This window comes from Alternaria alternata, assembly GCF_001642055.1.
Source record: "Alternaria alternata strain SRC1lrK2f unplaced genomic scaffold CC77scaffold_9, whole genome shotgun sequence".
Lineage (NCBI taxonomy): Eukaryota > Fungi > Ascomycota > Dothideomycetes > Pleosporales > Pleosporaceae > Alternaria > Alternaria alternata.
In genome coordinates, this window is record NW_017306198.1 from 437,917 (window position 1) to 460,843 (window position 22,927).

At 51.8% G+C, this 22,927-nt stretch overlaps 7 protein-coding genes across 7 annotated transcripts; 2 read left to right on the top strand and 5 right to left on the bottom strand.

Annotated features, from left to right (window-relative positions):
- The first annotated feature begins 55 nt into the window (after positions 1 to 55).
- CC77DRAFT_1019906 (hypothetical protein) lies at positions 56 to 834 on the top strand. The gene is made up of 3 exons (XM_018524939.1): positions 56 to 160; positions 239 to 377; positions 429 to 834. The coding sequence occupies exons 1-3, from the start codon at positions 158 to 160 to the stop codon at positions 488 to 490; spliced, it is 204 nt and encodes a 67-aa protein (XP_018386536.1). The 5' UTR covers positions 56 to 157; the 3' UTR covers positions 491 to 834.
- Positions 590 to 4,744, bottom strand: CC77DRAFT_1040155 (Adaptor protein complex AP-3 delta subunit; the record flags this gene model as incomplete). The annotated part of the gene is made up of 4 exons (XM_018527195.1): positions 590 to 2,999; positions 3,051 to 3,279; positions 3,328 to 4,027; positions 4,395 to 4,744. The coding sequence occupies 4 exons, from the start codon at positions 4,742 to 4,744 to the stop codon at positions 811 to 813; spliced, it is 3,468 nt and encodes a 1,155-aa protein (XP_018386537.1). The 3' UTR covers positions 590 to 810.
- A 1,609-nt stretch (positions 4,745 to 6,353) lies between these two features.
- Positions 6,354 to 9,205, bottom strand: CC77DRAFT_1030745 (hypothetical protein; the record flags this gene model as incomplete). The annotated part of the gene is made up of 2 exons (XM_018526610.1): positions 6,354 to 8,865; positions 8,919 to 9,205. The coding sequence occupies 2 exons, from the start codon at positions 9,203 to 9,205 to the stop codon at positions 6,354 to 6,356; spliced, it is 2,799 nt and encodes a 932-aa protein (XP_018386538.1).
- Positions 9,206 to 13,583: 4,378 nt separating this feature from the next.
- CC77DRAFT_852009 (hypothetical protein) lies at positions 13,584 to 14,778 on the top strand. The gene is made up of 2 exons (XM_018533431.1): positions 13,584 to 13,632; positions 13,700 to 14,778. The coding sequence occupies exon 2, from the start codon at positions 13,840 to 13,842 to the stop codon at positions 14,644 to 14,646; it is 807 nt and encodes a 268-aa protein (XP_018386539.1). The 5' UTR covers positions 13,584 to 13,632; positions 13,700 to 13,839; the 3' UTR covers positions 14,647 to 14,778.
- CC77DRAFT_1089187 (hypothetical protein) lies at positions 14,737 to 18,094 on the bottom strand (the record flags this gene model as incomplete). Its single annotated transcript, XM_018529479.1, has 3 exons — positions 14,737 to 15,370; positions 15,452 to 16,001; positions 16,072 to 18,094. The coding sequence occupies 3 exons, from the start codon at positions 18,092 to 18,094 to the stop codon at positions 14,911 to 14,913; spliced, it is 3,033 nt and encodes a 1,010-aa protein (XP_018386540.1). The 3' UTR covers positions 14,737 to 14,910.
- A 253-nt stretch (positions 18,095 to 18,347) lies between these two features.
- Positions 18,348 to 21,422, bottom strand: CC77DRAFT_851615 (DUF221-domain-containing protein). Its single transcript, XM_018533430.1, has 4 exons — positions 21,129 to 21,422; positions 19,711 to 21,076; positions 18,767 to 19,658; positions 18,348 to 18,712 (listed from the first exon to the last, which is right to left on the bottom strand). The coding sequence occupies exons 1-4, from the start codon at positions 21,267 to 21,269 to the stop codon at positions 18,601 to 18,603; spliced, it is 2,511 nt and encodes an 836-aa protein (XP_018386541.1). The 5' UTR covers positions 21,270 to 21,422; the 3' UTR covers positions 18,348 to 18,600.
- Positions 21,423 to 21,668: 246 nt separating this feature from the next.
- Positions 21,669 to 22,880, bottom strand: CC77DRAFT_933965 (hypothetical protein; the record flags this gene model as incomplete). Its single annotated transcript, XM_018534352.1, has 1 exon — positions 21,669 to 22,880. One exon carries the CDS (start codon positions 22,878 to 22,880, stop codon positions 21,669 to 21,671), a length of 1,212 nt encoding a protein of 403 aa, XP_018386542.1.
- Positions 22,881 to 22,927: the final 47 nt, after the last annotated feature.

The following is a 22,927-nucleotide window of genomic DNA, read 5'->3' on the forward strand; positions in this document are numbered from 1 at the left end:
ACTTTCCAAAGGAACACGTTCACCAAACAACTTGAACCCTTATTCCGTTCTCTCTCTCTCTTCTTCGTGCACAAGACACTACACGCTCGCTACCCGCTCTTCAGTTCCCGGAACCGCTTAAACGCCCCATATATCCATCTGGCATACACAAACCAAAATGGTACGGCACCCTCTCGAAACGCATGCAACCAAACCCCCTGGTCGCATACAACACACGGGATACTAACGTAGCCTCCAGGCGCAAACACCACAACAACGTCAGGCAAACATGCGTTTCGCCAAGGCGCAAGAGAAGAAGATGGGCCAACCCGTGTCAACAGAGCCTGTAGTGAAGAAGCGGGCGCCCCAGAAGAGCCCCATCAGCAGGTTCTGGATCAGTACGTACCCATGGCCCTCAATCGAAATTCTGAGGACTAACATGTTTGTAGTCGTTCTTGCTTTCATACTAGTCGGCGGTCTTCTTTTCGAGGTCCTTAAGCTCTTCTTTTAAAAGGAACGAGTAATGTGATGTAATTCATTACTTATCGAACGGACGAATACAAACTCAGCCTTGACTTATAGTTGGCAATGTCAAGATTTGGGGGCTGGACATACAAGGCACACGAACGGTGACCACGGCGGAGAGAAGCTTTGAAGAGCTTGGAGGGGTAGCAGGTCTAGAGACCACTTTCTTGCGTCAATTACATAGGGCAAACGGCGTTATAGAGGCAGCATTGCGGTATTGGGAGAGCTTGGAATAGCCGATATCATGGTATTGAGGTTTTGGAATCTTATCTGTTCAAGATCAAGACACATTGCAACGTGCTTGAACTACTGCTCCTCTGGCGCATCTGCACCCTCATCCATGACAACAGTCCGCCTCTTCTTTTTCTTCTTCTTGACTTTGCCTTCTACCCCACCATCGGCTTCGCCTTCAGCTACTTCTTCATCATGTCCTTCAGGCTTGACCTTCTTCTTCTTCTTTTTCTTGATAGGCGTTGCCTTTTCCTCGTCGCCGACTTCCGCCTCTGGTGGTGGCGTCTCAGCTGGATCGTCTCCTTCCACGGCAACCTTCCTAACCTTTCTCTTCTTCTTCTTGACTGCGACCTCTTCTTTGACATGTAACCTCTCACTTGCTCGCTGCATCTCGAGTCGTAATCGCTCAACTTCTTGAAGCGCCTTCTTCATTTCAGCATCCTCTTGGGCCTTCCTTTCAATATCGAGCTGTGTAAGCTTGCGATTCGATGTACCATCGTCGTCAAGGCTTAATGCTGCAAGACCAGAGCTGTCCACATCCAACAATGACTTCTTTGCTTTTCCTGGCTGTGGCCGAACAATATCATCTCTCAAAGCATCTGGAGCTGCAGGTCCAAGCGTCTCATCGCCCATAATATCGACCTTTCGCACCGGCTTGCGCGGACTCCGAGAACGTGGCAGATGTTCAGAAGATGATCCTTTACTATCGAGGTTGAGTTCCATAATCGGGATCGAATCGATGTCCAACTCATTGTTCTCTCTATTGCCATCCCGGACAATTCTACTAAGTGGTGTGACTGCTCCGCTGCCTTTGTCCGCTTCGGGATCGATATAGAATGGATCGTCTTTGTAGCGTTCTTTCCTCTCTGCTTTCCGACGCGCAATAATGTCAGCATCCAGGTACTCATCCTCGGTTGCGTTCTGGTATGATGTCGGTTCTTTATGCGGGGCATCAAGACGGTCTGCAGCCGGTGCAGCAACTGTAGGAGCTTCCGCGTATGCTGTTGGTGGCTCCGAGTAGGCTGCATAGACATCATCTTCCTCTGTCTCAAACCCTTCTGTGTCGGCTGTGTAGAGCAGATGCTGGAGATTGGAGTTGATTGGTGTGTCGAGATCGAGGTCTTCGGGCAACGGAACCTTGCGTTGAGCACCAGGAGCGACCGGGTTCAGCTCAGCACCAGAGAACAGCGCAGGTATAGCTTGTGTAAGTAATAGGGGTGGATCGGTAAACGTGTCCTGATCGGCGCTGGCAGCAGTTCCAGATGCAGCTTCTGCAGCGAGACGCATGAGTTCGAGGTACTCAACCGCTCGTTCTTGGACTTCTAGACTGGGATGCGTAGAGAGTGGCTCCAAGAAATGGATGATTCGAGCCATGAGTAGGGACATTAATGTTTTGCGCTCCGGAGTCCATGACACCTGATCATTTCCAGCCATGCTAGAGAAGACCTTAGGTATTGCTTGTAGGTACACAGCAAGGGTTCTCGAAGATAGTTGAAGAGAAGAGGGGTGTAGTAGGGACGTCATAACCGGCTCTGGGCGAGTAAGATAGTTGGCGTATTCTCCCACAAGCCAACCGGCGTATTCCAGTACACCTTGACCGCCATTGCCAGATGCTGGGAACATTTGATCTCTTCGATCAACAAGCACGAGCGACTGTGCGGCATCTATGGCTTCCGATCGGACGCTCTTTACCCGGATAGCAACATTCTGTAATTCATGTCCAATGCCGCCACCAATGTCATCTGAATGTTCTACTTCTTCCTCCTCTTCCATAACTGAGGATGCTTTTGTTGCCGGCGATACCCTGACAAGCTGGGTAAGGACGTCAATGTACCATTCAAAGTCGCTAATGTTGCTGTAAGTGTCGCGTGAGCACATGTCTAATATTCTCTTGATGACGCTGATGCGGTAATCATCTGGCAGCGGCGGCGGTTGGTCGGATTTCTGTTCGTGCTGCGGCAGGGTCTCTTCTGCGTCAGAATCATCATCACCGTAGGGCGTTATGCCAGTAAGTCTGGCCCGGTCGTTGTTAGGATCACTTGCCGCTGTCGCAATGGGTGCATTCCGAAGTTGTCGCATTAATCGACCCACGATGGCTGTGAGATTGTCTGGATTGACCATACCGACCACCAAATCCAAAGCACGCATTCGTATCGAGATGTCTGGATCGTCGATGCATTCGAGGATGACATCTTGCTGCTGAGAAACCAAGTATGGATGTGATTTGACGATCTTTTCGAAGGCGAGTAGTGCGACATATTTTACTGCAGATTGATGAGAAGCGGAACGTTGGAGAACAGTGTACATTAGCTTACGGTTTGCATCTCCTTCTATTATCATCATGCCTCGTAGTTTGCCGACACATAGCTTTGCTACCTCGTCGCCTTCTGCGGTACCTTCCACGGCTTCCAGAATGCCACCCTGAATGATACCACTGATACATTCATAAAGCAATGACATAGCAGACGTCTCCCGTATAATCTTGGTTAACGGAGGAAGCAGTTTCTTGATAAGTCGAGGTTCCAACGGAGTCAATGTTGCGAACTAAGTTTGGTTAGCTGCAGCCTTTCTTAGTATGACCTCAAGACTTACAAGTTTGATGAGCTTGATAGCCATCCAGTTATTTCCCCCTTCTACTAGGAGATCGAACAATCTTGGTGCGAGCGGTAGGAAGTCTTGGGGTCTCCTCCATCCCAGCTCGCAGACGACGTTTACGATTGCCGCTGTGACGCTCGCATCCTCGTTGTCATCTAGCAAGCGCTCCTTGATTTTGGGCCACGCAGGTCGTAGCGTCTCCGGATACACAAGAGCCAGCCGGTATAGTGTCACGACCGTCTTCTTGCGGACCATTGCATGCGAGTGCGTCAATCGTGGTATCAAGTCGGAGAGAACCGAATTGGCCATGCTCGGGTTTATGACGTGAGGGATGGCTCCGAGCGGGAGCGCGATGTATTGTGGACTCGAACTCATGATGTCCTTTTTGAGTTGGTTCTCTGCGAGCACTAGGACCTCGGTATCTCGTCGAAAGCTTTGTACTGCAGCCAAGTATCCTGTGCGCTTCTGCTTGAACTTGGAGCTTGACATGACTTCGAGAACGTTGAAGCTAGCCCAGGACATGTCGTGGCCGAACATCTCGAGATACGTGAGCTTCATGAGTGCCGTGGCCTTGAGGTCCATGTCGTTGGTCCTTATTTCCTTGCGACATTCTTTTATGCTCTCGGCGATGTATTCGCGTTCGCTGCCCTTGTGGTTTCGGAGGCCCCGAATGAGGTCGAAGAGGGATTTCTCGAACCTGCAAGGAGGTCAGTCACTGGTTGATGCAGGCCCAGGAGCGTGGGGTAAGGCATACATGTTGGATGTCGCTCAGGCAGCGTCGCGCAGTCGTGTGTCTGGGTAGGGAAGCGCGCGTGGAGGGGTAGACGGGCGGCGTGAGGGTGAAGGTGGTGGGCCACTAGGCATCGTCATTGGGATGCAGTCGTCATGGAGCAGGCGTGTAGCGACGTGGAATCGGGTTGCATGCACTCGTCGGCAGCGAAAGCGAAAGCTACGAGTGTCAACAAGGTTGACGTGCACTTGGTCGATTCCAGATGGGGTCGAGACTACCGAACGCCCGCTAGTTTCGCCGGCGGAAGCTTGGGACAACATCCCCAACGGCTTACCTAACTCCACATGCTTCTCCAGACACTCTGTCGCCATTGACACGCACTCCACACCCGTCCGCGACGCAAACAATCGCCAACATGACACAAGCCAACCTTCTCTCTCCACCCGCACAAATACCGCCGCCCACCGCCCTTGCGCTGTCCCAAAAGGCCCCTCTCGTCCTCTCTACAACACCAACGTCGAACCTCCCATGGCCCCTCTCGCTCCTCTTCTCGCGCGAGACACCCGAGACATGGACCATCCACGAGAACCTCTTCCTCTCCACACTCCGCACCGGCGACGAGAATGCCGCCCTATCAATTCTGCAGCGGCTGGAAGCCCGATTCGGCGACCACAACGAGCGCATCGTTACACTGCGCGGCATCTACAACGAGGCCACGTCCAAGTCAGATGCTGATCTGGAAAAGGTCTTTGAGGCCTATGAAAAGATCCTCCGAGACGACCCCACCAACATGAGTATCAGGAAGAGGAGGGTGGCTGTGCTCAAGGCGCTGGGCAGGACAGGCGATGCCATTACAGCTGTCACAGTGCTGTTGCAGTACAGCCCAACGGATGCTGAGGCATGGGCTGAGGCGAGCGACCTCTATGCAAGCCAGGCAGCTTGGGGGCAAGCGATATACTGCGCCGAAGAAGTTCTGCTCATCACACCCAACGCATGGAGTGTGAGTACCGCGCTGCCCCGACCATGATGATTGTATACTAATCAACATTCAGGCACACGCACACATTGCCACACTACACTATCTCTCTACAGCCTCCAACAACCCTCCCAGCCTCACCTCTCTCGCCCTATCGCTGAAGCACTTCTGCCGCTCCGTCGAGCTCAACGACGGTTACCTACGTGGCTACTACGGTCTCAAGCTCCTCACCTCGAAGCTCAACAATGCACTCTCCGACTCGACATCCAAACGCAACGCACAAGAAGACGACGACATCCCCGTCCCGAATGCCCAAACCGTAAACAAGTTAGAAGAGATTGCTACAAACAAACTCGCCGAGATTATAAGACTATACAAGTCAGGAAAGAAGGCGTGGCAAGGCTACGACGAGGCGGAAATTATTGCTGCGCGGGAGCTGCTGGACAGGGACGGCAAGGCTGAGCGATAAACAATCTCTCTACGGCAAGTGACTGTAGGTCATGACATGGCGGCGTTTTGGGCGTCTCTGGTGTAGACACATGGAGGCATATCTGGACAAATGTCCAGTGCAGTCGCTAGATACCATTCCAAGTGACTTATTAATCATAAATCTTCAATCATCATAATGCAAACACCAAGAAAGTTGTGCCTTGCACGGAGTTGATAGGTTGGAGTGAAGATTCCAATGCAAATGTTTGTAAAGGGTATATATGTATCCATATTATTATTACAAGAGGATCTAATCCTCTCATTGCCGTTCCCATCCCCATCCCCATCCCCATCCCCATGCCGTCTGTTCCGTTCCAGCGTCAACCCCCCAAAGCACAACACCGAACCCTTTCATGCAAGAAACAAAAATAGATAGATCGTTCGCAATCTACCCCAAGCCACAAATGCCATGATGTGGGTATATCTCCCGATCGATGCAAGATAATGTCCAAGGTAGCCGAGACGAGAAGAAACAAGGGACAAGAAGAAAGTATGAGCGCGCCTAGAGTTGTAACATGTATGCTTTCCCTTATCGAACAACGCAGATAGTACTCTCTTGGCTTTCGCCAAAATAAACAAGAAAACGCCGCCGGTAGATGCAAAAAAGAGAGTACAAGAATTTCGGCCATCGGCCACTTAAATCGCTTCCATATGTCTTCAAGAAAATTGGTGGGGGAATGAGAAATTATCGGGACTCGTTTCTTCTTTCTTTTCCCTTGAACCATGAGATCCGTATCACGGCGTTTCTAAGTAATGCGCTTGTTGTTGCCATGAGAGAAAAAGTTTGCGTATGCGTCTTATGAGCGTTGCGAATGTGCGTGACAACATCTAGATGTTGAGACCGCGAGTAAGGTCTTCAAGGCCTGAGCTGGTGTTCTCCTTGCCCTTTGACCTGTTTTTGCGTGCTGCCATCTTGCCCCAGTCTTCGTCGGCGTCGTCTGTCTGGGGAGCATTCATCTGTGGTCCTGGGCTGCCCTTCTTCAGGATACCCTTGATGGTGCTGGTCCGGTTCTGGTTGGCGCCGCCCGAGGCTTGAAGCGTCATGGACGTTCCGTTGGATACGGCATCGGACTGGTTGACGACGGGACGGTACCTAGCGGACAACCCAATGTTAGAACGCTCGGATGGTGCGATGGAGGGAGTGTACCCTGGATGCGGGCCCATGAACGACATGGAGCGCTGCTGTTGCTGGTTTCCATTGGCCGACATAAATGACATTGGTCGATTTTGCCCATTTGGTACGTTTAGGAAGCCTGCGCCGCCCATTGTACTGCCCATAGTACTGCCTGCGTAACCGTTGTTGGGCATTGCCATTGACATCCTTGGGTCTTGTTGTTGGGGTTGCTGCTGCATCATCTGCAGTTGCATTTGCTGCATGGCGATCATCTGCTGCATTTGTTGCATCTGCTGCATGTACTCGTTCCCTTGCTGCATTGGGTACCCCATCTGACCCATGCCCATGCCCATGCCCATACCCTGCATCGGCATTTGTCCACCCATCATAGGGTTCATCATGGGGTTCATGCCGCCCATGCCATTCATCATGGGCATTTGAGACATCCGCGTCGAGTTCTGAAGTTGGCCGTTCGCGTTCATTTGTTGGCCGAGAACACCAGTGAAAGGTCCACCTTGGGGCTTCTTTGCTGAAGCACCACCCATGTACTTCTGCTTGGACATATCCCGCATCTGAATCTGGTCCACGAGCGAGGGCTGCGACAGACCAGCATCTTGGTACATCATGCTAGGACCCATACCCATGTCCCCAGCAACAGAACCGCCTGCGACTGATCCAGGGCCACGCGCGAAACCATTGAAGCCCATAGACTCACGATTTGTTGGCCGAACCAAACCTCCTCCAATGAAGGAATTGTACGGGTCTTGAGGCAAATGTCTCGCAAAGGCTGGCAGATTTGCTTGGGAAACGCCGCGTTGGCTCATAGCACCCGCAGAGGCTGGGCGATCGGGTATATACGAGGGCATGGAGTTTGTTGGCTGGCTGGGAAACCTGTTACGGGTCTGACTTGGAAAGCCATGTTGAGCGAGAATACCCAGCGGCACATCCTCGTCTTCCCATTCTTCGGCTTTCATCGACGTTTCCGATGGGAAGCCCATGTGATCTACTCCCGGATCTGTGGGAGCGCCAGGGGCTGTGGTCGAGCGTCGCATAGCTTCCCGGGCAAAGTGCATTTGCTGGTTCTTACGCCTCATCAGTTCCTCTTCCTCTCGTCTTTTGATAGCGTCCTCCTCATCTTCATAGTCTTCGTCGTCAGAGCTTTCCTCTGGTGGTGGCTGGTTCATCTGTCTCTTCTGGTACTCCCTGAACTCAGCTTGTGACATCACACGCCTTCCATCCGCTGTAGTAGTAGCCGGTGCAGTGTTGCCGTTGGAGGGCAGGGCTGCAGACTTCTTCGCTATCGGGATTTCCTGCTTGGGGGCAGGCTTCGAGGGTGCGAACAGGTCATCTTCCTCGGCATCGTTGTAGGGAGAGGCGCCCGGTGCGAGAGAAGCTTTTGGTGTTGTGTTCGTGGTGGTGCTCGTAGCCGTGGCCGATCGAGAGGAATAGGGGGTCTGGTAGGAGTTGGCAGACGACGAAGAGGTGGAGTTGGGTTGTTGTTCGGGTGAGCTTTCACGGTACGACTTTCTATCTGTGTATGATTTGCGAACAAACTGAGCATCGGTGTCTTCGAAGGTAGATGATGGGTGGAAGGTAGGGCTTTCTGACGCGACCGGCGCATATGAGGAGTACTTGTGGGGAGGAGGCGGCGGCGGCGGCGAGTCATTGTCTGAATTTGGAGAAGCCATAAGGTTGTCGGCTGAGTTGCGGCTGTCCCAACTCTTCAACGGCGCTTCGATGCCAGATGGCGGTGGTATCTTAATAGGTTCGGCCTGGAACGTGCGCTTTTCCGAAAGGAGTGAGCGTCCCGCAGTCTCTCGTGGTACTTCGGGAGATTCTTTGCGGCTTAAATGGCTGAACATGTCGTCTTCAAAGCCGCCGAAGTTTAGATCCCCTTCGAGTTTCGGCGGAACTGCTGTGCTCGCGTAGCTCGATGTGGTCATAGCCCGATTTCTGCCACTCCACCCTGACCCTGACAGATCCTTGTATGATGACACGCCAGAGCTTGACTTGGGTAGCGAGGGTAAGTTCTTACGGAAGGCGTTTACCGAAGAAGGGGCAGGGGAGCTGTTGTGTTGAGAAACCGTCGGTCGGGGTATATTAGTGAAAAGGTTGTCGTCGGAGCTGGTGTCCGTGGAAGAAGGAAGTGTAGAGGTCGAGCCATGCTGGCCATTGGCGTAGGGTCTCGAATTGGAAAATTGAGTCCCACTGCTTGACTTGCTGTCGCTAATTAAAGGGTCAGTCCGGCCGACGCTATGACTAGCGGATACGAAGCTTACCGTTTTGAAGATCCTGGAGACTCATCGTCTACGGACTGGTTGCGGTTCTTGCTGCCAGCACCGCCAAAGCCGCTGAAGCGCGGGAACTTTGACGACCTGTCTTTTTCCTGTGTCTTGCGCTGCTCTTTTGCCTTTTCTACCTCCGTCTTGCTCAGCACCCGGAAGCCACCAGAATCAGCAGCGGGCGCCGTTATGGTCTCGGGACTTGTTGCGATATCGACCTCTTCGAATGCATTGCCTTGAGACTTGCGGCGAGCGGTGAATATCCCTAAGCCTGGCTTGCCCATGTTGCTGGATTTATTTGTTTTTTTCCCTCAGGTGGAAGCAGCGACCAATGCCTCGAGCGGCCTATTCTGATACGATTGGCAGTATCATGTACACCGAGACGTGCGATGCGCGACGGTCGTGGTCGAGGAAGGAGCGATGGGGCAGTCACAAAGAAGCCAAACGTGTTACGGACAGAGAAGGAATGGATGGGGCAGTCTAGATGTCAGGAATTAGCTCTGCTATACGTGCAAGTGGCGGTGCAGCGTGTTGGTGTTGTGGTGTCGAGAGATGATGTGAGCGGGCGCGGCGAGTGTCGCTGCGAGAGCTGAGTCGGGAGTGTCGTTGATGGGCAACTTCGTATTACCGCGTTTCAACGTCAGGGCCGTGTCGATCTAGCCGCGTATTGATTTTATTATGCGCTTCGAGTGATCCTCGGCCAATACACAGGTGGCAGGAAATCTTGTCGTGGCAACTTGCGCCTCTGCCTTTTTTCCAGCGCATCGCCTGGTCCACTTGCTGATGTCGAGTGCGGCGTCGTTCGATCCTTCCGAGGCACAGGACGGGGGTGGGTTGGGTGTGCGACTTACCAGACACGAGGCGGGTAGCAGCAGCAGCGGCACCTGTTCAACGAGCGACAATGTCTAATTGCAGACAGCGGAGACAGCGATGATGTAGTTTGCGTGCACGCGCGGAGAAAACGGCTGGATGATGAACGAGTATAAGGGCGCGCACGGATGGCACAAAGCCATAGTAAGGAGTGCGCCGTCCGATCATCTTCACTCAACTGCCCTCTCGCTCGGCCGGGCCTGCATCCACCTAGGTACCGAACCAATGGCATCCTCCCGCAGTGGGCATAGCGTGATTTAGAACGGCCATTAACTGCCTTGTTGGGTTTTGCCATGTATAATCTAGTCTTGACAGCCATCGAAGTTTGTTAATGGCGCAATCATCTCTGGTACAGCTTATGCTGTCTTCTACGTCGCTGCCACGATTCCGTGCAGCTTCAGACGTATGCCCTACAGATTGAACCCAAGGCCGCAAACTGCTGGTCGAGGGTTGGTACAGTAGTGTAGCCTCTTAGTCCGATCATCATCCATGTCCGGGACCCTCATGCCAAAATTAGACGGCTAGGCTAAGAGAACTCATCAATGATGGTCTCTCCAGGGACGCACGCTCTCTGTTCGCTACCTGATAACAATGACTGATCGACGGTATTGACGCGCACCCAGTTCGACGTCATCGTCATTCTTGCATGTCCTTCTCGCTGCGCCTGATGTTTCGGCCTTGGACACAGGAGACCCTTCGTATTACACTGCTCCACAGCATAACGGACCCTCACGGTCCATGCCCGCGGTCGGCGCGATACCGTCAAGCCAAAATTATGGGTAGCCCGTATCTGCCTAGCGGCTGCACTCTGTAGACACCGTGGAAGCTTGAATGGCTATGAGTCGAGCCACACCAGGGCTGTCGTTGCTTGTGATTTCTGCAAGCCGGGGTATGTGATTCTCCATTCAGCCTGGAGACTCCGAGATGACACTCCTGCGAGACGCTTCGCCGCCTGGGCACTCCTCTTGCTCGTGCCTAACATGCAGCCGCCTGCATATTCGCTACCCGGTGCGAAAACATCGCCCAAGCCCGGTGCGCTTGTCGCAATCCCTGCTAGATACCCGTCTTAATAACGTCTAGCTAAGAGAAGAAAGCCTGTTTAGACTTCAAAGTCGCCTCGCGGATAGGTTGTTGGGCGCACAAATTGCTTTGGATGATTTTGCTCCCAGATCGATTTCAGGAGGCTGCCGGTGGCTTGCCAATGCTGCCATCATGAAAGCACAGACACTGCCCCGGGCAGGCCGCTACTAGGTATTTCTCCTTATGGCTACACGCATGCAAGCCAATACCAACCTCGCTGATCTGAAGCAAAGCATCAGTTCGTGACTGTGACTTCCCTCGACCGCTATTTGAGGAACGTCATGATTACCTGTACATCGTGATCGTTTCGCAAGACAAAGCATTCCGACCTGCTTCCGGCACCTGCAACATGCGTTGTCGAAAGAGTGTTCTTGTTCTACAATGTGCTGCGCTTCTGCAGTTGCATGAGCTGAACGCGGCTCGCCAGCCTCCCGGGCGCTCGCTGTTGGCTACAACTTGAAGTAGTGTTCGATGCAGCGCTGCAGCATTACTGCGGGACATGACGCCGTCTCTGTTAGCTCTCCCGCCCCTCATTAATTCCAACCTCTCGTCTGCCTCAATCCTAACGTTCTGTTCACCCCGCCTGCGAACGCGTAATCGTGTACGGGAGATCTGGGGGTTGGCCAGCTAGCCTCACCCTACGTGCGTCTCAACACATGGCAGGCGTTCGATCGATCCGCGCTCGGCTCCTGGAGATCAGCCGAACCAAATTGGTTGGCATTCGCTTACATTGCAACACTTTCCAGCTGATGATAATGCTTTTCAGTCGCTACACAGAGCGTTCATTGTTCGGTCCTTTGCGTTTGAACTTACGTGGTCAGTCGCAATCAGAGCCAGTCGGCTTTTCAATTTCGCTTCATTCATTCCACTATCACAGTTCCTTGTCTTAAAATCCTCAACGCCAAGGCGCAGCAACAGGACTTTGGAAGGTGCAAAGAAAGAATTTCGGCGAGACCGTTGCAGGAGCACGATTCTCGATATTCTCCTACTATGAGCGCGTCATCTCTGCAGCGACCTTCGGACATTTTGCTTCTTTGCTGCCGGCTATGCTAAACTTGCTTTATTCTCGGTTTCTGGCCTGTCACTATCCACATGGGACCATGTGGGTATAGGGATACGATGCCCATGCAATTGGTGTTTCTTCGTCCGGCTGTAGTGCTTGAAAACGTCGTATGTCCGAGCTAGGATTATGGTCGCATCTGACAATGTTTGTGAATGCTGCCGTCAGCATGTTAGGAAACAGACAACACGCTTTTGCATTCTGCTCTGATGGCTCACACACCGCGCCCCGTGTCGGTGCCACTTTGACGGCATCTGTAGTAAGGTGGTTTTGACGCAGGGTAATGCTAGGACTTCAGTCGCCGTGACGTCAATCGAGATCAACAGGAAGGCCCAAGTTTCCTATACACGCGTAGGTCATAGTCGTCGAGGAAGAGCACAGGAAGCATAAGAGAACACCATGTCTAATGAAGTGGCCGTCAAAAAGAAAGAGGTACGCTACCACAGAATGCAGTTTCTCAAATGCTCTCAAACAGGAAGCCCCGGACTCACCGAGGCACGTGGACGATCAATAGGGGTCCAATGACGCAACTGTGCAAACGGAAAGAACGCTCATTCCACCCTCAACATTTGCTTCCAGCACGGGACCCGCTCTTCTCGCCCGCAATTGCTTCTCCCTCACCTGCTAGCCGAATCCCCACTTTCCCGAACTATTTGACGACTTTCTCCCTACATCGGCGGCAGTACTAGCAATCAGATGTCAGAAGACCCGTACGAAAAAAACAATATCACCCCAACCCCCGCACGCCATGCCCATTGACTTTCTCGAGCTTCTGCTTGGAACTCGGCAAGCAGGTGTGTCATGCTCTACGGAAACATATGCCTTGTGTTAGGGGGTCTGGTGACAATGACTATGATGTCAAAGAATGGCATCCCGTGGACACCTACAGGAGCCACAAGCAGAACTGCACTAATGGAGTCACCGTATTGCCCTTATTCTCTTAGAAGACGTCGCAGAGTTTCAATTCATTGGTTGTTGGCTGATAAAACCAAACCACGACTGCGGGCTCGAGCTTAAATATAATCCGGCACTAATTTGCCCTCACGAGGCTCGTCGTGTCGTCTCCGTTCCGACTTCGACACCGTACCGACAGGTCCCAAGAAATCCACGCTCCACTCAGAAGGTCTCGCCATCTTCATACGACATGTCGGGATTATAAGCAAAATACGGGTATATCGGTAGCGCTCACGGTCTGTCAAAGTCCAAATATGGGTAACGAAGTAGACCGCTTCGGAATTGTCGTAACTGCATTATTCAACAGCAAACTCACTGAACTACCAGTTGCTGTGTCTTCATATTCCAGCTCCCAGCTTGGTAGGTCTACCAAACAGTCTTGTGTAGGCGCAGTCAAAAGACTAAGCATTTCAGTCACGGGTGCTTTCACAGATCCGACCACCCGAGAGGATGGAAACGAGAAGACTATCACCTTTCATCGTCTCTCTAGCTCAACTTCAGCAAGCTAGTCGCAAGGTTTGTCAGCCATGTGAAAAAAGGCAATTATGCGGGGATATATGCTATGCGGAAATATATGCTGTGCGTGAGCGGGTCATCTTCAGTACGGCCTTATATCCCTTTGACATACCAATTGCCGCTGAAGTATCACATGGTAGATGGACCCCATTTGATCGACAACTTCCCCACCTAATGAAATTACGATATAGAAGAATTCCGCATATCTCCTCTTCATACAATCTGGAAAATGTGTGTATATTATGCTGATGCATGGATCATTAACTGCCGAACTTGGGCATATTAATATCTTTCATAGGTCCTATTGGCTGAAGAGAAGGCCCCATCCTTTGAGGCGATAGCATTGGGCTTTTGGCGATAATGATAACATGCTTGGATTCTCCGTTCTAAGTCGGTCGAGAAAGAACTGTCTCACGTTCATGTCTGTCACCCGCGAGGATGCCTAACTTCTTCATCGCCATTATCAGCGCTCTGGCAATACAAACATACGCAGCATGCACGCGCGAAGTCCTCAAAGCAGTGACTGATGAGCTCTTCGCTGCCCAAACCGCCGGACAGACGAATTTTAACTCTCTGTCAAGTACCGTCGCATATACGGAGAACCGCAAGAGTGTTGATATCAAGACCGGCATCCTCTCCAAATCCATGAAAATTGATCATGCTCGATCCCAACACGACACTACTCAATGTGCCGCCTTCAGCGAATTCATTGTCACCGATACCGCTGCACCCTATGTGATCGCAACGCAACTACGACTCGACAACTCCACCAAAGTCTCGCAAATCGACACAATCTGGACGAGCAAGGGAGACTGGCTCTTCAACGTCACGGGAACATACTATTGGGCTACTCACGAGAAATGGGACGCCATCCCTGCTGAGAAACGTGACTCCCGTGCTGTCATCAAAGCAGCAGGAGACGCTTACGCCGACCTGTTCAACAACAAAAGCGTCAAGGTACCATGGGGCTCGCCATGCGCACGTCTGGAAGGCGGTGCGTATACGGGTAAGGGTGAGGCGACAGACAGGTGTGATGTTGGTGTGCCTAGTGGCGTGCCGCTGGTTAATAGGCAATATGTTATTGACGAGGAGTATGGCACTGTTGATATCATCATGGATTTTGGAGGCGTTCAAGGTCAGGTTGGGGCTGATGGATTGCCGGACAGTCACGAGTTTAGGGTTGAGGGAGGGAAGTTGAGATACGTGCATACGCTATCGAGTTGTGGGGGGAAGGCGTGTATGTAGTCTTTCTTGCCCTCAATGGTGAGGTTGCAAAATAACATGAAGACTTGAGGTTATGAGAAAAACAGACGTCATTTCGTAGGAAATAGAAGATTTCAGTTTGATCTAGACTTTTCCCCAGAGAGTTATGGTTTTTGTGGCATAGAATATCGTCAGGTTAAAGGACTTACGAGAAATAGTTGGATGTCTAATGTAGGGCTCACTTCTCGATCGGGCTCACTACACTTCGCCATCGTCATCGTCTCCACTCTGAACGGGTCCTCAATCTCAGTACCACATCTCCACGTCGCCATTGGCCCCATACCGTGCCTCCGAAGAACCTCTTACATCCAAGTAATCCACCCATTCATCACTCTCCACAGCTAGTGCTCTAGGAATCCTCTTGAAGATGCCGGAACCATTCCCGTCAAATCCAATGGGAAACGATCTCTGTGCTTGAGACGTCTCAGTTTCGTCACCCGTGGGGTGGACATCGACTGGTTTCCTGACCGATGTAGCGTGTGGTACGTCTGTCATGTTGACATCCCCGGCCTCTTCGGTAGAGAAGGAGTTGTGTATAATGCCGTTTTGGCAGGCATACCTCTGGGTAACACGAACAGGCCTGGTGTAATCTTGTAGACGCCACGTTTTGCATCTAGACGTCTGCGTGAAAGCCCAAACCAAAATCTCCGGCTGAGTTTGTATTGCGAGCTCGCAGACGCCTATCAATCTTCCGATTTCCGTGCCACTAATAGACAGAGGCCATATTGAACTGTTGTTCTCAACCTCGTGTTGAGTCGATGGTTCGCAGGATAGTGGCTCATCCCACTATTTGAGCCAATGATCCCTCTGGTGCCTCAATGTTAGATTCGTAGAGGCAGTGTAAGACTCCCAGCTCTTAACATTTTGCTCCATCTGTGATAGTTGAATGACATCCGGGGGGACGCTATACAACACGAGGGTTTCGCCGTAAGTCACAACGACGCGAACACCCTGAGACAAGTCCGCAGCCGCAATGTACAGCCTTGGTACCATATACTTTTCCGGTGGGATGAATGTGATCTTGCGAAGGAGTTTCGTGGGTCCACCAAGCGGTGCGTCGCAGCCTAATGTTAGTAGGCCATTGGCTGGGTCGATGAACAGAATGTGGTATCCGTCGCTCAGGGGAACAGCATGATAGTGATCGCAGTTCGGCGATCCTGGTTGGTTCGACGCAGATTCAAACCCAAATGAACCCCAGAAAGCGCTCATAGTAGGGCGACCAAAGAATTTACGGCTAATGGCGGGCCGGTCTTCTGGATGGGCTGCACTGGATATGAGACGCAGCTTCTTGGCCGATTCAAAGCCTGGTCTTGGTGAAAGAAAGTACAGGTGGTCGCCTGCTGGGTGTTAGTCACGTAGCAGACACAAGGAATGTGTACTAACTCGGTGCTGTGAGCGGAAACTAACGACTCAGGCTTTGACCTGTGAGCGCATCTATCCAATGCAACTCGATGCCTGCAGAACAGCCGAAGGCGACACAGCGACGTTGTGGGCATATCGAGATACTGCGTGGCGGATCGTCTTCAGCGCACAGGTGGCGATAAATCGTTGTTGTCCCGGTTTCAACAGGAACACTATGAAGACATGAGCGGGAAATACAATTTGCCTGGGCTGTGTGATTTCGCGAGGGCCCGGACAGGATGAGGTTCCATGCGTGGTTGATGAAGTGTTGATCGTACGTCCGACAATCATTGGTGTTATGGAGATTGATGTGCTCGTTGTTCGACCTTACGCTAATCGTGTCAAAGCTTGCAGGATCTCTCTCTTGGACGAACGGACGATGCATACGAGCTATGCTGCGTCCTTGAAGATTCATACCGGTCTCATAGTCGTTGACACAGCTGGTCTGAATAGATGCTGATGCGGTGCCCTTCTCTTGGCCATCAACGTCAACGTGAACCTCAACAGGATCGTTGCCTCTAATCGTGCGACCATAATGGAGCTCGCAAACCAGACCCATGCGTCCTTCGAGGAGGGCCGCGATTGCGTGTCGGCCAGAAGAGACGTCCATGCTTACCTCGAGGACCCTTCTTGGACAGATGACACTCGTGATAGGGACAGGAACGCCATTATCTAGGTCGTAGATGTAGATTAGAGTCTCTCGTGCTACGCACACGAATCTGCTGCAGAGACTTGTGGCAAATACCAAACCACCTGCATATCCGTTGGCTAGCTCAGAAAAGTCGACTTCGGATCTTTCTGTAATGGCGACTTTGGTGTCCAGTCCGTTTCCGGTCCACCCAGATGACAACGCACACTGCCGAGAAAGGTGCCGACTGAGTAACCATTCCTTGCTTTGCGAAACAGTGTCTGCGATGGGATGAGAAGAAACACTGCGGGCTCTACAGTTGGTATCCTCAGCGCCACTCAGCCAGCCACCTCTTCTTAGCATCGTAGTCAGCAGTTTCTTATCAAGACTTGCCCGCATCCAGTGCTGACAAGTATGGCGTACGGCATTGAAGTCCTTTGGACTAAGGTAATCGTATACGTGGTGAAGTATTTCCACCGGAAGGTGGTACGAGCTCGGAAACGTCGGTGGTGCTGCAACGCTTAAAGCGAGGTACCAGGCACGATTTGTTAGGCGTAACGCGCTCCAAGTAGCCGTATCCAAATATGGCGAGAGGAGTGCAGCAAAAGTACACACGGGAGAAGTGGAATTATTTCTGACGGAATGAAGACGATTGCGAACGACGTGCTCTTGTGTGTCACTAAAGACTGATGAGCTATCCTCGAGTGTAACGATTGAAGAGCTTTCATCCCTTTCTGTCGGCGTGCGAACGCCAAGCAGAACGTCATTTACAGTGCGGGTAATGCCTTCGTCGACACCAGGCTCCAATATTGCATCCTCAGTAACACTGCTACTGTCGAGCATTGAAAAAGAGTCAGTTCGTGCCCGACGTATTAGTTGTACATCGCTATTTGTCTCCGCGAGACTTGGAAGGCGGGACAGCGAATCGCTATGAGATCCGGCAGACCGGAGACTTGGTCCACTGAACATGAAGGCAGTAGGTGAGATGACATCCAGGCTAGGTACTGAACCATATAGGGAGGACCCCGGCCTAGAACCAAAGCTGGATGCCCGCGATCTTGCCTTGGGAAGATCTGCGACTACGTTACGATCGTGGGCACCACCGAAGAAGGATGTGATGTATCTGTGAAAAGCAACACGTGGTCTGGACTGTAGCCGAGACACGAGGGCAGTATTGGGACAATCGGCTTTGGCGACACGAGGCATGTTCTTATGGTTGTGAGGATCGCGACTTCTTGAAGGTCGAGGAAAGACATGGCGGAGAACTTCGGAGCGTCTTGGAGCTGGTGGCTGCACGTCACTTGTAGTATTCGAGGAGTCTTCGTGCTGTGAAATTGTTGGTGATCGGCTTGATCCACCCAACAGTGGAGTCTTCTTCGCGTGGTCCTGCGTGTGGGACATTCTTTCGTGGCAAGTACAGGACGGAGTGAGAGACAGTCGTTGCGTGGTCGAAGATTCGACGAATGAGGCCACCTGGATGTCAAGAATAGGAAGCGCTGGCTCAGACTTGGTTCCGGCTACCCCACGCGATAGGTATATCTGGGAAGACGTGGTTGAAGCACCCCCCAAGGTGGAGGTGCACCGCCGGTCTGAGGTAAGTTACCGCTGAGGCTGGTCGGACGGGAAGTGAGACAAACACTAGCCACGTCGAGAATACTACCGCCTTTGCGTGACAAAAGAATACGAAAAGTAGTATGGATAAGATGTCCCAAAAGGTTTGGGTGGTTGTGGTGAGTGAGTAAAGAATGTGAGGTGTCAGTGTTGTAGGCTCATAACTAAATTCATTGCGGTGGTGGGTATCAACGAACACAAATCAAGAAAGAGCGACAAAGAGTACAAGAAGGCCAGACTGTGGACCGTATACAAGAAGGTGCAATCGTAACCTTGCTGAGGAAAGTCCGCTTGGGCTACTCCCAGCTGCCGTTGGCACCGTTGGCACCGTTGGCATCATTAGATCCAGATCCGTGTGATCCGTTTTGAGGTCTACCGTGTCTGTTCAGTAGCCATACATCATCCAGACTAGACATCCTTGGGTCAGTGAAAGCCGCACAGGATTGGGGAAGATATACATACGGCATAATGAGACTGGGGTTCTCGAAGCGCAGGCCCCGTTCTCGGGCCTCGTCTACTGTAAGTCTACCCACAGTTCTCAGTCCAGCCTGACCATACGCAACAGCTTCTTCCTGAACGTTGCGTCCAAGATCCGATTGTTCTGGACTCCGCAAGCTTCTCAGGGCGATGAATTTCATCAGTGGTCGATAAGTGCGCGCAAATACAACAAGGAACCATAGAGTACAAACGACCAGCGGCGCTACCATAACGGCCCGCTTGAACGCCTTCTTGAGAGCCAATTGGCCAGCGACAGTAACTTGGAACAGTACGACACCAACAATGACGCGGTCACACATCATCGTCCAACCCTTGCCAGTTGAGTGCTGACGGTGTTCCATGGCATACAAGAGTTGATACTTGTGAACGAAGTGGCCGATCATGAAATAGGCCACACCGACAAGCAGAACTTGCCATGAGTCTCTCAACACACTGTAGACCATGCAGATGATGAAAATGAGGATGGTTTGTGGTAGGAAGAACCCATAACTGAAGACTGGCGGCTGTACCAATTCGGCATAATCTCGGGGGGTCTTAGCCCCAATCAGATAAACCGGATACAGAGATAGGGCTCCGAACTCCATAAGTCGGAACGGGAACAGTCCGAATGCTTGAAGGATGATGAAGTTGGTATAGAAGCCCAGTAAATTCGAGAGCGATGTTGCCAAGGCGTATGCGATCTGTGTGGCGCTGGTGAGCTTCTCGGCGAAGCGCTCAAGCATCGTCAGAAAATTGGAAGCAGTTCCTAGTATCGTGAAGAGGATGAAGAAGTTGAAGAAAACGAAGAAGAAGTTCTTCGAAATGACTGACAACTCAACATCGCCTTGTGAGATCATCCCTTGTTTATTAGCGAGCCCTGGGGAGCATTAGCATGTCAAATTTTGGCCATTCAGAAACAGCACACTTACAGTCGTACAAGAAAGGCACAGCTACATTGATCAGAGTAAGTGCCAATGTGGGAAGCTGAGTGTTGACAAGAGACTCTACAAAATCGTTTTCGTGCAGTACATTTGCCAGGCCCGGGAAAACCTCTTGGATGGAGCACGTGTTGAGAGCACCAGCAATGGGCACTAGCAGGACTGTCCAGAAGACACTCAAGATACCAATCGCGACGGTGATTGACCAAGATCGAAACATTCTTTGACGGCGAGACAGGTAAGTATTGGACCAGACCACATCCTGTGGTGCTGGACTGTTGTGGGCTAGGAGTTGCAGTGGAGAAGGGTCAAGCACAGCCTGGATGGCCATTTGCGCACTTGCAACGCTATCCATGGTCACAAATGCCAGCGGGGTCGGTTCAAAGTCTTTCTTGCGCAGCGTGCGGATCTCGTCGTCAATCCTACGCAGCTTCTCCTCGTAATAGTCAATGGCATCTACTCTCTTGTATCGTAGCTTGAAGCGGCCGTACCAGATCTTGGCTGTCGGGCGCTGCTGGGCGTAAGGAGTGATGTAATCAGGATCCCGATCTGCGTCGCTTAGGAAATGACTTGTCTCACTCTCGTCGTTCCCGCTGCTTTCCGAAGGTTGTGGCGGACGTGGCTGAACGACTGGGAGAGTCTCCAAACTTCGTTCCACTTGGCGGCTTCCAAGATGGACAGTCCAAGCTTCCTCGAGCTTCCGCAAGATGGCCTGCCTCTCGACGACTTTGCTATCGAGCTCTTTCCAGTCCTTGCAGAGAGTCACACTCTCAACCTTTCCGATGCCAAGGTCCATGATGAAGTTCTTGATCTTGTCCTCGGATCTAAGGTCCACTGGGATACCCGATAATCGGATGGTTCGGTCGGTGATGGTTGTCTGGCTTCCCAAGTACTCTTGCCGGATATCGATAATCCTCCTCGTCTCCGAGACAATCAAGTATAGTATGAGGGCGGTGAAGAGGTAGACAAAGACGAGATACATCCATAGGTAGTCGGTGTATTGTTCGTATTCGGCCGCGAATGTAGAAATCGTACTTCGTGTCTCAAGATGGTCCCAGCTGGGTTCTTCGTGGATCGGGGCTTTCTTTCCCTCCTTTTCTTGATGTGTGTCATGCACCGGCTTGATGACGGCCAGGGCGAAGAACAGCGTAACAAGCAGAAACTTGATAGCCATCTTGAAGAAGGCAAGGTATACATAGGCGTCGAGGCCGGCCGATGCCAGCACCTGTTCGTCGGTGATGTTCCATAGTGGTATGATCCAGCCGAAAAGGCTATCCGGAAGCTCGGGCAGCGAGGTCGCGAGGTCGTTCTGCTTCTTGCGTGCAGCGTAGAGGCCTTTCCATCGTGGGCGGAGGAACTAGGGTGGAGAGTCAGCAGGCGGGCAGTAAGACGAGGCTGCGAAGACGAACGCAGAAGGTCAGAAATGCACCTATGCCAAGCGCGAAGGAGATGGAGATCTGGAGGTGGATGTCGCGCGGCCGGTCTTTGCCCCAAATGTCGTTGCTGCCATCCTTGCAAGTGTTGTGGTCGCTACTGTTGCGCTTGATCATCGCCAGGTTCTGTCAAGTCGCCATGAAAACCGTCGAGGGCTGCGAGTTGTGTATAACTCGAGGATCGAGTCTGGTGTTGGCCATGTCATGATCCGCACGCTAGCCGCTCAAGCCATGCGACAGCAAGCTTCCCCCCTGTCATATACCCGCTTCCTTCTCTAGACACCCACTCGCTCACCGCAAATCACACCGCATATACGTCGACCCAACTGCACATTCTTGAAAGGAGAGGTATACCCAACGCAACAAAAAGGTGCCGTTGCTTTGTTCAGATAGATATCATATGTCATATGACGTAGAGCCTACTAAGTTGTTGCAACAGAGGAAATGATTTCATTAAATAGTGATGAGAACGTCGAGTATCCTGGGTATCAAACGCCGCAAATCGCTAAAAGTTGCTCAACAGACCTTTGACTCGGGTACACCGAACAGCCAAACCATACCCCACAGCCTTGCGCGCTTTTCACCAATCCGTGTACTAAGTGCCAGATCGACCGCCCTCTTCAGAGCTCGACGCTTGGAGAACAAGTCCAGAAAAGTATAAGGCCGAGCCGGTTTGGGATATCTATCACCAACCTCAAGCTCATACGCTGCTTCGGGGTGCTCTGCAAGAGATTGTTGACCAAGTTTCTCTGTACTCATGTACGGCGCATCCGCAAGCATCCACCAAAAAAGTCTGCTCAAGGGTGTCTGGCCTTCGTACAAGGCTGCGTTGAAATCATCCTCGTCAGCAGCAGAAGACTGAACAAACTTCAGGTACGACTGCAAAGCTCGTACCACATCGTTCGCACGGCAATCTTCTAGCTGGCCATTGTCTCTCCAAATGCGTGACGAATGATAGGGGTGTTCTACCTCTCGTACGTTGCCCAAGTCCCCTACCGCCCAATGTGACTCGTCTTGGATGAACACGTTCCCAGGCTTGACATCGTCGTGGCAGTAGCCTGCATCGTGAAGGATGCCCATGTCCTTCAGTAATTCGTTGAAGGCCGGTCGATAGATTGCATCAATCTGCTCGTAAGACATTGGTTGTTCGTCCAAGGAAAGCTTCTTGGAGAGCGAGGCAAGATTACCGCCTCTCAACGGAGGAGTAACAAGGTGCCATTCTGCCAGCTCACCAGGCGCCGTGGAAGCCATGAAATGTGCCTTCACAGGAAGGAAGCCGTTATGTGTCGCATTTCCGTAGTCATCAACTGAACCTCCAAATTGGAGTGATGCGGGTATCTCCGTGGGCCATTTAGACGCGTCGGGCGCGCAATTCCGGAACGGACTCCGCCCTGGCGTAAATGTCTTGATAACCCACTCTTCATAGGCGAATACCTTGCCTTCCCAACCTTCACCAAGCACTTTCCAAGACGCTCGATTCGCTACTAGCTCATCTTGAAAGTTTGTTTGCTCGTCATTAGGCGGCCAAGATCGAGCTTGTAGGTCTTCTTCGTTGTATGAGTTGAAGTTGGTTGCGGAGTACTTCTCGAAGAGTGCTTGTCTACTAGACAGGTACAGCTGTTGTTGCCGGAATAGCGCAAGTATGCAGAATACAACAGTGACCCGATAGCGCAAGTGGTACAAAGTCCGAGTGCTGTGTGGTATTGGATTAGAGAGAAGGCGACCCATATATGCTGATGTATGTCTCAGGAGACGATATTGGCTTGGTGAGGAGA